Source organism: Lynx canadensis, chromosome B2 (genome assembly GCF_007474595.2).
Source record: "Lynx canadensis isolate LIC74 chromosome B2, mLynCan4.pri.v2, whole genome shotgun sequence".
Taxonomy (NCBI): Eukaryota; Metazoa; Chordata; class Mammalia; order Carnivora; family Felidae; genus Lynx; species Lynx canadensis.
Window position 1 is genome coordinate 105,521,102 of NC_044307.1, and position 14,014 is coordinate 105,535,115.

General features: G+C 40.2%; 1 protein-coding gene across 3 annotated transcripts in view; it reads left to right on the forward strand.

Moving 5' to 3' along the window:
* Positions 1 to 6,719, forward strand: part of DSE (dermatan sulfate epimerase) — an 80,900-nt gene extending 74,181 nt beyond the window's left edge. For 2 of the 3 annotated variants that reach the window (XM_030316206.1, XM_030316207.1), the window contains exons 5-6: positions 1,528 to 1,735; positions 4,046 to 6,719. In XM_030316206.1, coding sequence (XP_030172066.1) covers positions 1,528 to 1,735; positions 4,046 to 5,795 — 1,958 coding nt within the window. In that variant the 3' untranslated portion in view covers positions 5,796 to 6,719. The remainder of the gene's footprint in view (positions 1 to 1,527; positions 1,736 to 4,045) is intronic. The other variant, XM_032593236.1, reaches the window with a different exon arrangement.
* Positions 6,720 to 14,014: the final 7,295 nt, after the last annotated feature.

Consider the following 14,014-nt stretch of genomic DNA (forward strand, 5'->3'; position numbering starts at 1 on the left):
AAAAACAGATGTATTTGATTCAAGAACGCATTCATTTCTAGGACAGCCTTATAACTCTCATTTCTAAACAAGACTAAGATGTTTGAAAAAGTTTAGGATGTAGATTTTCGTCAGGATGGGGATTTTTTTTACCCCAGTGAAATGCAATTTTTAGGTGGTGATTCTAGACCTCTAGTAAATAATCCAGTCTTTAAATCTTTTGCTCTGGTTGTTTACACATGAACTGAATAGTACTTCCATTATTGGATTAGTTATCTAGAAAACATTACAGAGCAAAAGAACCCTAAGATTCTTAAAGTTTAGTTGAGACTTAACATTCAGAACCCTATTGTTTCACTGCATATTCTTAGAGGAGAGGTCTGTTTTGTAGTTTATCTTGATAAACAAAGGCCATCTAAAGCAAGGGATCTTGAAGAGGTCTCACTGCTTTGTAATTTGAGCTGAGATCTAACAGCCAGCCACATCACTGCTGTGAGCTGTGTCCCTGACTGCATCCTAAACTGGAAGACAGTATAAATACCTCTAAGAGAAAGATGCATGTATTTGTGCCAATTAATCCAGCAAATCTTTATTAAACATCTACATGCCAGGCATTGTATAAGGCAGGGGATTCAAAGACAAATAAAGCATATCATCTGCTTTCAGGGAATTCACAGATTAATAGAAGATTCAGAAGTCACATTTTATCATAAGACTTATTTGCAGTAGCATCTACGAAGCTGGTAGAAGTGAAAATACTAGCTGTAAATTATGTAAATACAGTCATGGCATCTTTTTAGAAGGGATTGTGTGTTAAAAGTCAGCCTGTTCTCAACAGCATTTCTCTTTTTGTTCCCTCTACAATGTCTGTTCTAGTACCGATTATTCCTGTCTGGCTCAGAGTTGCCTCCCATTCTTCAAGAACACCTGGATCATATCCAGTCTTACCTGCTTTTGTTTTGCTGACTTATTCCTGTATGATCTTTGCATTTTCTAACTTCCAGCAGTATGTATTAGCAGGCTCTTCCATGGGAATTGTTTTCTTCCTATAGAAATGGAGTTTCTCCCTTAAACCTTATCACTTCCACTTTATTGGATGCAAGATTGAAGCACCTTCTGTCATTATCTTGGCATAGAACGTGGGTTGAGTTGGTAGGAGAGCTGATGTCATTCCAGGTTCTGCAGCTCACCATGCACCAGAGGATAGATAGCCTGTGTGTCTACGCAAATATAATTACACGTAGCATGGACACTGGAAAATGAGGAAGGGGGCCGTATACATACGCATTAGGAACTATGGCACTTCTGTTACCAATAATAAGCTGCCACATAACAGACACAAACTTGTACACAAGATTTGTGGAAGGGCTTCAGAGGGATTCTGATTAACTGGGCTGGAGTAAAGCCTGGACATTGTGTTTTTGGTTTTTTAATCCAGGATACAGAATTGATTCTAATTTGCAACCAGCATTGAAAATCATTGTTTAGATCTTCATGGGAATATGCAGTTTTACATTTATCTTAATTCTGTCAAACCTCTTACCCCAGGGTTTCAAAGAACTGTGGCTATTGCAGACTCCAATTACAACTGGTTTTATGGTCCAGAAAGCCAATTAGTGTTCCTGGATAAATTTGTCATGCGTAATGGCAGTGGTAACTGGCTGGCTGACCAAATCAGGAGGAACCGTGTGGTGGAAGGTCCAGGAACACCATCCAAAGGCCAGCGTTGGTGCACTCTTCACACGGAATTTCTCTGGTATGACACGTGGGGCTGTCTAGGGGGGCGGGGAGGGGGGAATTGGGCCCTGGGGATACAGGGTGCTAGTTTATTGCAATTAAAAAGAACAACTATCTAAAGTACTTTGTAACCCTTTCTCCATGCCCCCTCCCGCCTTGCAGCTTCAATTCATATCACAGCCTTTCACACTGCTAGAAACATTTAGAAACAGTTCCTTACAAGTAAGATCTCATCACTGTTTGCGGTTTTTGATTTTCTCATACTGGGAGATGTCTTAGGCTCACATATTTAATAGATGTGCATGTTTTGATTTCCATCATTTTTGAAATCATATAAAGAGAAAAGCACAAAATTTAGACTGGGATTTACTCCGACAATCACACCAAAGAAATAAATAAATAAAGGTAGTAAAATGTTTTGTTTTAGTAAATGGAGCATTATAATCTTCTAATAGCAAAGCTGTTACTAAATTTTCAAAACTATTTAAAAGTGTTTGACAGTATTTGACAGTTTCACTTTGATAATAAAAGAACCATGTAATTTTTTTTGCCTTAATCTTTTAAGCCCAGAAAGAGAAGCCAGGGCCTCCTGTTTAAAGTTCTGCCAAGTATATTGTTGGCATCCAATAAGTTAAAATAAAAATTACAGGGAACTGGTTAATCATTAATCCTTGATGTCTTTTCAAGCTATTGAAATGTGTATTCAACTCCAAGATCAGCTTCTGTGGTTTGCTCTACTTCTCTTCATTATTTTTTTTTAATTTAAAAAATTAAGAGAGGACAAAGACATTAATAAAGTTAAAACTGGTTATCCTTTAACCAGCATTTTAAAAGACTGTTGTCACAGATAAAATAGTAATTTGATATGATTTCACTTACCCTAAATATATGACCAGGAGAGCCCTATAAAGCTGACTCTAGGAGTCAGATTGATGCTAAATCTCACTTGGTTCAAATTCTGCCATTTATAGGAATATGCAAAGTGACCAAAGTCAGAGAAGTATTACCAATTTGTTTTATATCTGGATTTGTTAAATCACAATAATTAAGTCAACATTATTAACTAGACCTGAAAAGAGACACAATTTCTGATGGCCTGAGATTCTAGAACAAGAGACAAAATGGCCAAAACCAAACACCAGTAAGATTAACTCTACCATTGGTGATTGATTCATTTCAGAGAAAAGTATCTAAGAGCTAATAATCTAGGCCTGCCTTTCTTCCTTGAGCAGTAAATCATCCAGACCTGTCAGAAATGTTATCTCAAATCATCAAAAGCAAACAGTCTTGTTTATGATTACTTTGGGGGCCTCTCTGAGCCACAAACCTGTGTTATTAATCACTGTGAAAGTTTAATGTTAATTATTGTATAAATTTGACAATAAGCATTTGTCATAAATAAAAAAATGAGAGGCCATTTATTGTCCAAAATGCATGACATCATCTGCAGATTAAAACAAAACCTGTGAGTATGGGTAGGTACTAGTAGCCACAATTATAAATCTCCTGGTATTAATAGTTTCTTGAATTTCATCCACTTGCATTTGTTTTGTTTTGTTTTAATTTTTTTAAGTTTATTTATTTATTTTGAGAGAGAGTGCACACAAGTGGGGGAGGCGCAGAGAGAAGGAAAGACAGAATCCTAAGCAGGCTCCACCCCATCAGCACAGAGCCCGATGTGGGGCTCGAACTCATGAACCATGAGATCATGACGTGAGCTGAGATCCAGAGTCAGATACTTAACCGGCTGCGCCACCCAGGCGCCTGTCATCCACTTACATTCTTACGTGTGGTATTGGTAGTAAATTTTATCTAGTGTGTGAAATTCAATTCTATTTAAATCTATTTTTTTAGAAGGTGAAAGTACTCTACCAAACTTTCAGTAATATTAGCCATGACAGAACAGTACTTCCTAACAACTTGAGGCTTGTTAGAGTCTAGATCCTAACACGGGGTTCTCTAGAATAGGCACCCCTGGACTAGTTTAGATGGGAACTTAATTCTGTGAGCCCTGGTCATTTGGATGGCAGTTCTGAAATCGTTACGTGAAGAACGTCCCTGTAGTATGAACAGCAGCAGCCATTTCAGGCTCAAGCCCAAGGATCCCACGGTGTGAAGTACTCCTCTCCCGTTCAGCAAGGGTGCTCCCCTGTGCATGCTTATCCACGGGTGTTTCCGGAAATGTCCCGAATACAGAATACACTGCCGGCCCTCTGGGGAGCATTGTGTTGTTTCCTCCAGCCACGTCACAAAGTGGCATCACAGTCCTGATGTGTTATTTAACTTCCACCAGAAACCCATTTCATTGTTTAAAAATGAATCCTTTCAGGTATGATGCCAGCTTGAAATCTGTTCCTCCTCCGGATTTTGGCACCCCTACGTTGCATTATTTTGAAGACTGGGGTGTTGTGACTTACGGAAGTGCCCTGCCTGCAGAAATCAATAGATCGTTTCTTTCCTTCAAGTCAGGAAAACTGGGGGGCCGTGCAATATATGACATTGTCCACAGAAACAAATACAAAGATTGGATCAAAGGATGGAGAAATTTTAATGCCGGGCACGAGCATCCTGATCAAAACTCGTTTACTTTTGCTCCCAATGGTGTGCCTTTCATCACTGAGGCTCTCTATGGGCCAAAGTACACCTTCTTCAACAATGTTTTGATGTTTTCCCCAGCTGTGTCCAAGAGCTGCTTTTCTCCCTGGGAGGGTCAGGTCACGGAAGACTGCTCATCGAAATGGTCTAAATACAAGCATGACCTGGCCGCCAGCTGCCAGGGGAGAGTGGTTGCAGCAGTGGAGAAAAATGGAGTGGTTTTCATCCGAGGGGAAGGTGTGGGAGCTTATAACCCCCAGCTTAATCTGAGGAGCGTGCAGAGGAATCTGATCCTCCTTCATCCACAGCTCCTTCTCCTCGTGGACCAAATACACCTGGGAGAGGACAGCCCCTTGGAGACCGCCGCAAGCTTCTTCCACAATGTGGATGTTCCCTTTGAGGAAACAGTGGTAGATGGGGTCCACGGGGCCTTTATCAGGCAACGGGATGGTCTGTACAAAATGTACTGGATGGATGATACCGGCTACAGTGAGAAAGCAACCTTTGCTTCAGTGACATACCCTCGGGGCTATCCCTACAACGGGACAAACTACGTGAATGTCACCATGCACCTCCGGAGTCCCATCACCAGGACCGCTTACCTCTTTATAGGGCCGTCTGTAGATGTTCAGAGTTTCAGCATCCACGGGGACTCCCAGCAACTGGATGTGTTCGTAGCCACCAGCCAGCATGCCTACGCCACTTACCTTTGGACAGGAGAGACCACGGGACAGTCTGCCTTTGCACAGGTCATTGCAGATCGTCAGAAAATTCTGTTCGACCGGAGTTCAGCCATCAAGAGCACCACTGTGCCCGAGGTGAAGGACTACGCTGCTATTGTGGAACAGAACCTGCAGCATTTTAAGCCAGTGTTCCAGCTGCTGGAGAAGCAGATCCTGTCCCGAGTCCGGAACACAGCTAGCTTTAGGAAGACCGCTGAGCGCCTGCTGAGATTTTCAGACAAGAGGCAGACGGAGGAGGCCATTGATAGGATTTTTGCCATATCGCAGCAGCAGCAGCAGCAGAGCAAGTCAAAGAAAAACCGAAGGGCAGGCAAACGCTATAAATTTGTGGACGCAGTCCCTGATATTTTTGCACAGATTGAGGTCAATGAAAAAAAGATTCGACAGAAAGCTCAGATTCTAGCACAGAAAGAACTGCCCATAGATGAAGATGAAGAGATGAAAGACCTTTTAGATTTTGCAGATGTAACGTATGAGAAACACAAAAACGGGGGCTTGATGAAAGGCCGGTTTGGACAGACGCGGATGATGACAACTCGCAGCAGAGCCCCTTCCGCTTCGTACACCAAACTATTCCTGATCCTGAACATCGCTATTTTCTTTGTCATGTTGGCAATGCAGCTGACTTATTTCCAGAGGGCCCAGAGCCTGCATGGCCAAAGATGCCTTTACGCAGTCCTTCTCATAGACAGCTGTATTTTACTGTGGTTGTACTCGTCCTGTTCCCAGTCACAGTGTTAGCGCTAAAGCCATGCGTTGCCGGATCGTTGTGTGGTCACAAGAGTCTATGCAAAAAAAAAAAAAAAAAAAAAAATTGCCCTAGTTTGTTACTGGAATTTTTATCTCAGATTCATTTTAACAAATTAAGGGGAAGATTTTTTCATACAAGAAAGCAGGGATATGGAGAAATAGGAATTGGAAAGGCAAAGGTTTATCAGAGGAAGAAGAGTAGCTTGGTTGTCCCATGGTGTTTCTGGAAGTAACTGGCTTGGCTAAGTTAGCAATGCATATAATACTACCCTTAGAAGAAACAACAAGTCTGATTTTAAGTGATATTTTTTCTTGAGAGAAAAAGATTTAGATAGATTTGGGTTTTATTAATATTAATTTAATGATGTTTAGCAGTTTCCAGATACTATTTTATGGCAAAGACTGAAGCCCACAATAATGAGAAATTCAGAAAAATTTTAATGGTGGAATCATGTTGAAAAATAAGTATTGCTAAGTCCTGGGATGGCAGTGTTCACTTCCTTGGAGGGTAGTTCATCAGGGAAGTGACAGCAGGATCTGCATATTGGATTACTATTCGGACAACATAATAAAATGATGACAGATGATCATTAAAAAATTGAAATATATTTTTCTGTAGAAAACACATCAGTGAATGAATATTTCCTTGATGTTGGTCTCTGCGCACACATAATGCATCCATTTGTTGTTCAATAAATAAGACAGTTACAGGCAATTTAATTTTCTATTTTCCTTATATGGAAAACTGTTATAGACCCAGTGACTCAACTTCAGAATAAAATATTTTATACCCCGAACATTGATTTCAATACCAAAGAAGATGGGGGAAGCTAAAGTTTGGATATGATTCTTATGTTTTTTTTAATAGAAAACTTTAAGTTTATTTTGCTAAATAAACATCATAATTATGATTTATCTGTAGTGTCTTTCTTCATTGTTGGATTACATTAAATGTGTGTGCAACAGTTTTGAAATCTTTGAAGAGAGCTGTTTATTTGGACCATGCATCACTTATAAAGTAGTGTTTGAATTGAAAGAAGTACTTTCTCTGCTACGTACCTTTTTGTTGTCTAATCCTATTTTAAACATTTGGAACAAAAGCCAACTTCTGATACTTAAATACCAAACTTAAAAACATAAACTTGCTATAGTTATTTTAGTTAAGTTCTCAGGTGGTAACAGGAGCACAGAGTACTTGAAACATATTCCACAGTTTATATTTCAGCGTAAGAAAATTATCTACTTCCAGGGAAGTTAAGAGTAAATTATCTGACGTTCCACATAGTTGAGTCTTGCAGATTTCCTCCTTGAAAACAGAAAATATGCTTAGCTCAAAGTTTACAGTAAGAACGCATGCACTGATTTGTAGGTTTAAAATAGTAATGGCAGTCTTTTTATTTGTCCCTTTTGTTCATGGACATATCAGTAAGTAACAGAAAACAAGGAAATGGAGAAACTCTTAGAATCACCTTTTTTGCGGTTCAATTTTGAACCTTCTTACGTAAAGTAAACCCAGGTTTTAACTTTTAACTGTGTTTCACTCATTACACTTGGAATCTAGAAAATGACTTCTGAGGAAGTATTTTTCCTTCTTTCATGGAAGAAGTCTCTAGGGAGGATGTCATTACACACTGTTTAAAAGAATAATGTTTTCAAAAGAATAATGCTTCCGTTTGTCCTGCATGGACGCTGTTACTGGGATTTAAACTTGCTTTATGTGACAGTTTCTCCGTTTACTTAACCTCATTCAAGATTCCTCTCTTCTGTTTTTCATTCAAAAGGATGAATTGTCTGAAATGATCAAAAGCAAATTTAGGAAGAGGAAAAAAAAGGGAAAATTGCTCTTTGAGGCTACCAAGCAAACCTGATCTCAGATCCAAAAACTCAAGGCGTACTTTCTAATACCGATTAAAAGTGCAAGCGAGTGCCAGATTCAGCTCTCCTTTTGTTTTCGTTAGGTTAGGGCAGACAGTGAATTAGTCATCATAGCATGGCCCAGTCTAACACATTAGCTCATTTTTTAAGCAATTTTTAAAAATATGGTAATCATGCATCCTTGAAGCAAAATTCATTAACTGGGTGTTTTTCCCCTTCTAATTGGACCTCATATTTCACTTAAAAGAAACTTCCAGAGGCAGTGTCTTAAGTGGTTAAGTAAAAAAGAAAATGCTGAAACAAATCACAGCTCTTTATAGTGAGACATGTTTTATATCAGGGATAGTGCATATTTGAATAAAACTAAGCAACTCTTTGTCCCAGAAAACCAAGCAATGTTAAATCTCCCTTGTAATGGAGTAATCAATTATGGAATCTGTTTCAGGGCTGCTCACTGAAAGGAGTGTTTCAAGTTCACTGAATAATATGTAAGCTGTTTTTCAGGGGATTGGCAGGACTCTAGCCTTAACCTTAAAAAAAGTTTGGGAGTTAATAGCATACACATTTTGTGCAGTGAAAGGGGCATGCGTATTCCCTGGTTGGTAACTGATTAGCTTACAAACAGCCATGAAGATGGATGAGACGTATCTACTAAGAACATTCTTTTGAGATCATTGTTATAATTGTTAATAAAGTCGGTGGCAGGCCTTGTTCTGGAACTGTTTTAATGATTAAAACTTATTGTATTGCCTAGAATATTGAATTAATTCTTCCACGAATATTTAGTCATGATTTTAAAGAAGTAGCAAATGTCCTAAGTTTGATAGTTTTAACAGAATATCATGCACACTGAATGTTTTTTTGAAAGAAAAATTTACATTATGATTTAATCTGTTAAAAAAAAAATCTTGATAGTTTACAAAACTGCCCACAAAGGAATTTGAGATTTCTCCAAATTTTTCAGAGAAACCAAGTTGTGAAATGTTGTATTTGTAAGTTAAAAACTACATTCATGTTTTTCCTTAGAAATATAAACAAGATTAAAATGGATATGACGATGGGGAATAGGCCCATGTAATTTATCATCTGAACTAGGCACTTTGGAGAGTTAAAGGAAGAGCAAACTACAGATATAAACCAAGAATGTTCTGGGAACACTAGGACATATGGTCATCTATGCCATAGACAATTAGTTAATTCAGGAAATGAAAGAGGTTAAGTAGGTGCGTGCAAAGGTCTCACTTGTACTTTAGTGCTAAAAAAGGAACTTGAGATGATCTGATTGTGCCTCCAAATTCTACAGGTGGGGAAACAGTCTTCAGCAAAGGGGCTTTCCTCTCTCTCACTTCCTGTCATGCTTATTCCTGCGCTCATTCCATTTCCGTTGGCAAAGTCCATTGGCTTGATTCTCCCGTCTTTAGGATCACGTTGAGAAGAGGTCAGTTTCTGCAGCTTGTTTAGCTTACTGGCAAAGATAAATACTTTCCCAGCAGTGTTTCAGCTATTTGCTTTATGCTGTAACACAGATGAACTGCTGATATTTCTCAGGAAATGACTGCAAGGAATCATGCAATCCACTCCATAGTCTAAATAGTTAATTTTCGGTCCTCTATTTTAACAGGTTCAGACACATCACCACTTGAAGAACAAAGGTCGAAGTTGCACTGTGACTTTCTTGTTCTTCTGGGCTGTATAGTTGCCCTCTCTTTTGGGGAAAGAGGTTTTTGGGGGTTTCTTTTTCAGTTTTAGATTTTTTCCCCAAGTTATACACATACATGATTAAAAAGGTAAAATAGTACTAAGAGCCTTGCATTTTTATTTATTTTTAAATGTTTATTTTGAGAGAGTGTGCAGAAAAGCGCAAGAGGGGGAGGGGCAGGGAGAGATGGAGAAGAAGAATCCCAAGCAGGCTCCAAACTGTCAGTGTAGAGCCCAACACAGAGCTTGATCTCATGAATCATAGACCATGATCTGAGCTGAAATCAAGACTTGGACACTTAGGGGAGCCTGGGTGGCTCAATCGGCTAAGCGTCTGACTCTTGATTTCAGCTCAAGTCATGATCTTACAGTTCGTGAGATCCAGCCCCGTGTCAGGCTCTTCTGCACTGACAGTAAGGAGCCTGCTTGGGAATCTCTCCTTTCTGTCTCTGCCCCTCCCCCACACGTGTTCTCTCTCTCTCTCCCTAAATAAATAAACATTTTTTAAAAATTAAAAAAAAAAAGGCAGACTCTTAATCAGCTGAGCCATCCAGGTGCCTCAAAAGACATGTAATTTTAAACACATCCTGCCCACTCGTTTTTCACTCTAGGTTCATGCTTTCCAGAAGTAACTAATTTTTGATTGTCTTAGCTGCTCTGTCCGTTATGTCCTTGTTTATGATAAGGTCTAAAACTTCTTACCAGTGAAGAAGAGGATTTAGCTCCCTTGCCCATCTCCTCTCTCTTCACACCTGTTTCATTCACCCCCAACCTTCTAACAGAGCTATCATAATTTTTGGTTAAGTCACCATTCATCATTTCCATACTGACCACCATGATAAGTAGGACCTGCGGGTTAGCCATGTAGAGCACTATCTTGCTTCTTTCCATGTAGAACTTTGGTTTCCCCAAGGTTAATGACTATTTCTTTTTTCCATTTGCTTAGTTGTCAAGCAATTTCATTTCATCTCCCCGTTTTTCCAATAGGAGTGGGACTCTCCTCCCTCTATGTTCAGTCACCTCTATGTAATTGGATAGCCCTTTGTGTTCTTGGGACCAGCCCTCCTTACATGTTAGTTGTGCTCAGATCTCTTTTCTCCATCATTCTGAGGATTCTGTGTGCCTTTTTCTGTGTAGATCTTCTGCTGCTTGAACTTCGTGCTTCCTTTTTCTTCATTAAGATCTCTTTTTTTTTAACATTCATTTTTAAGAATTGAGAGATAGAGCAAAAGCCAGAGCATAAGTGGGGATGGGACAGAGAGAGAGGGAGACACAGAATCAGAAGCAGGGTCCAGGCTCTGAACTGTCAGCACAGAGCCCGGTGTGGGGCTCGAACCCAAGGACCACAAGATCATGACCTGAGCTGAAGTTGGATGCTTAACCGACTGAGCCACCCAGTTGCCCCTCCTCCCTGAGATTTCTGAGGAAGAACACGTGAGTGGTAAATATCTTGCCCCTTTGCATATCTGAAAAAAATTTTTATTCTCTCCTTTTGATCAATCACTTAGCCAACAACTACTGTAGGTTGGAAATAACTTTTACTGAAAATTGTGATGGCGTAGCTCCATGACTTCCCAAATGTTACTGAGTTTTCTCCTGGACAGAGCAATTTTCAGCAAAGTCTCCACTCTCCTCCCTGGTTACTTCAGCGGAGGGATGCTGGGGGAAGGAGGCGCTTAATAAACCTAACTGCCTGTGTTCTCAAGGTCATGGAGGAAGGGAGCTAGAAGTCTCACTTATTCTCTGATTAAGCTCAGCATCTCCACTCTCAGCTGTGTCATGTCTTTAATTCAGAATCCCTCTTCTCAGTCTCTCTGGAGAGGCAAAGCCTCATCTTCTGCTGGAGTCCAAGTGTGCCTCTGCCTGCTCTGTGGTTGGATTTTCCACTTCCAACTGCATTTCCCCCACCCCCACCCCCGATCAGGGGTGCCTCCTGCCAATTCCTGAGCCTTCTTGCAGTGCTGCAGAGCAAACTGGCTTATTTCTGTTGACAACCCCATTCTCTTCTTGCTTGGATTCCAGCCTCCTCTTTAGTTACCATCCATCCATCCATCTTCTCTCAGCTTCCACAGTCTTATTCCATTCTCCATTCATTCATTCTACAAATATATATATATATATATATATATATATATATATATATATATAATTATTTTTTTAAATTTTTAATTTATTTTTTTTTGAGAACCCACTTAGTGCCAGGCACTGTTCTATTACTTAGAATATTACATTAGTGAAACAAAGATTCTGCCTTCTTGTTGCTTATGTTCTAGGGATGGGTCTGACAAATTAGCATAATTTATAAGTGAATTACATAGCCTATTAAAGGATGATAGGTGCTGGAGGATGTAATTGAGACTGAGAAGGGAAGGGTGTAATTTTAAATAGGGTGGTCAGGGTAGGCTCCATTGATGTCCCCACTCCCGTTCTCCTTTTCATTTTTAAAATCCTTTTACTGTCAATTTAGTGGAGTCTCAGGAAGAAACAGATATAAATTGATATTGAACCCAGTATGTTTAACTGGAAGCACCATATCACTTTTTAAGTGAGTTGGTAAATAAGAATGACAACAGCACACTTCTACTGAGCACCTACTATGTTCCAGGTACTGTTTTAGGAGCTAGAAATTTGGTAGAGAACAACAAAATAGAACCTGGTCCTTGGGTAGTTTATGTTCTGATATGAGTGGGTGAGAGGGAGAGGCAAGTAACAACCACAATAAAAATATAATATGTCCAGTAGGGTAAGCATTATGGAGAATAATGGGAAGGGATGTAAAGTGATGGTGAGCTGGTACTGTTCTATAAAAAGTGGTTTCATGTGTGATACATATGAGCAGACACTTGAAAGAAAGGAAGATTTCTAGGAGAAGTGTGTTCCAGATGGAACAGAAGTTACAAAGGCCCTGAGGTCACTATGTGTTTGATGTGTTTCAAGAACAGGAGGCCAGTGTGGCTGGAGCAGAATGGGAAAGGGGAGAATATTGGGAAGCAAGATCTGATTATACATTCCTTCATGGATTGTAGCAAAGCCTTGGATTTTGAGGGGGAGAAGTCAGTGGGAGATGTGGCCAGCTGCAGGAGAAATAGCCAGGGAGAGGTGAGTCCAGGAGCTTGTATATTTTCTAGACACCCAAATGGTCCTAGAATCCAGGAAGAGGCTGTGGCTGTAGATAGAGTTGTTGGTGCCTTTTTTTTTTAAGTTTATTTATTTTGAGAGAGAGAGAGAGAGTGGGGGAGGGTCAGAGAGAGAGGGAGAGAGAGAGAGAATCCCAAGCCGGCTCCATGCTGTCCGCACAGAGCCAGACGTGGGGCTTGATCCCACGAACCATGAGATCACGACCTGAGCCAAAATCAAGAGTCAGACGCTTAACTGACTAAGCCGCCCAGGCGCCTCAGTTGTTGATATCTTTTTAAAGGTTAAATGGAAAATCCCTAGCTGTGTAAGGGGAGAAATGCATTCTTGGTAAGTGGAATAGCATAAACAGATGTATGAAAAACCAAGACTTATTCAAGGATTGACCCAGATTGATGTGGTTGGTTCATAGGGCATGAAATGGGGAGTGGTTGAAGATGAGACTGGAATGGAAAGCCGGGAGAATATTAAAGTGGACTTTGAAAAAATAAATAAGTAAAGAGGACTTTGTATGGCATGTTAAGGAGTTTGGACTTCATTCTGCAGTGAGGGCTCCTCAACCTTTCTTATGCTTCAGCATAACTGAGGGATACAAACAATGCCTATTACTGAACCAACATGGCAGTAATTTTCACCAGGTGGGACGTGTGGATAGGGTGGCTAAGGGGACTTGAAGGAAGGGAGGTAATGATAGCACACATCCATGTGTGTATGTGTGTGTGTGTGTGTGTGTGTGAGGTTTTGAAAAATCCTTGAAGTGGTGCTCATATGCCCCATTTCCCACCCATTCACTCTAGTGGAAGTTTTCCCTCTAGTTGGAAATCACTGCAAGCAATGGAGAACCATTGAAAGATTTTCTTTTTAAATAGACAGATTTGCATTTTATTTTCATTAAATTTTTTGAGCATTTATTTATTATTTTTTGAGAGACAGAAAGAGACAGAGCATGGGCAGGAGAGGGGCAGAAAAAGAAGGAGACAGAATCAGAAGCAGGCTGTAGGCTCTGAGCTGTCAGCACAGAGCCCAATGCAGGGCTTGAACCCATGGACTGTGAGATCATGACCTGAGCTGAAGTTGGACACTCAACCGACTGAGCCACCCAGACACCTCACAGATTTGCATTTTAGAAAGACAGCTTTAGCTTCAACACGGGATGGACCCAATAGGGAAGAGATAGGAAGTTTTTTGCACAGTCCTTCCATAGGTAGGAGATAATTCGCTCTTTAAGTCTAGAGAGGGAATATTTAAGATCCAGCTCACAGGCAAAACATGTGACCAAAGGGATATATATTTTGTGGAAGGATAGGTCAAAAGATGATAAATCCAGGGGCCCTCAGGATGTATGTGTCTCTGCGTCCCATTTACTATAGAAGAGCACAGGTGCCTGGCACACCTCTGCTCCGATCCTCTTGACTGTCCCTTAATAAGCTTCGGAAATTGTCCAAGTCTTCCTGCCACTTCTATTTTCAGCCTGCCTGTTTCAGTGACTCCACATAGATTGG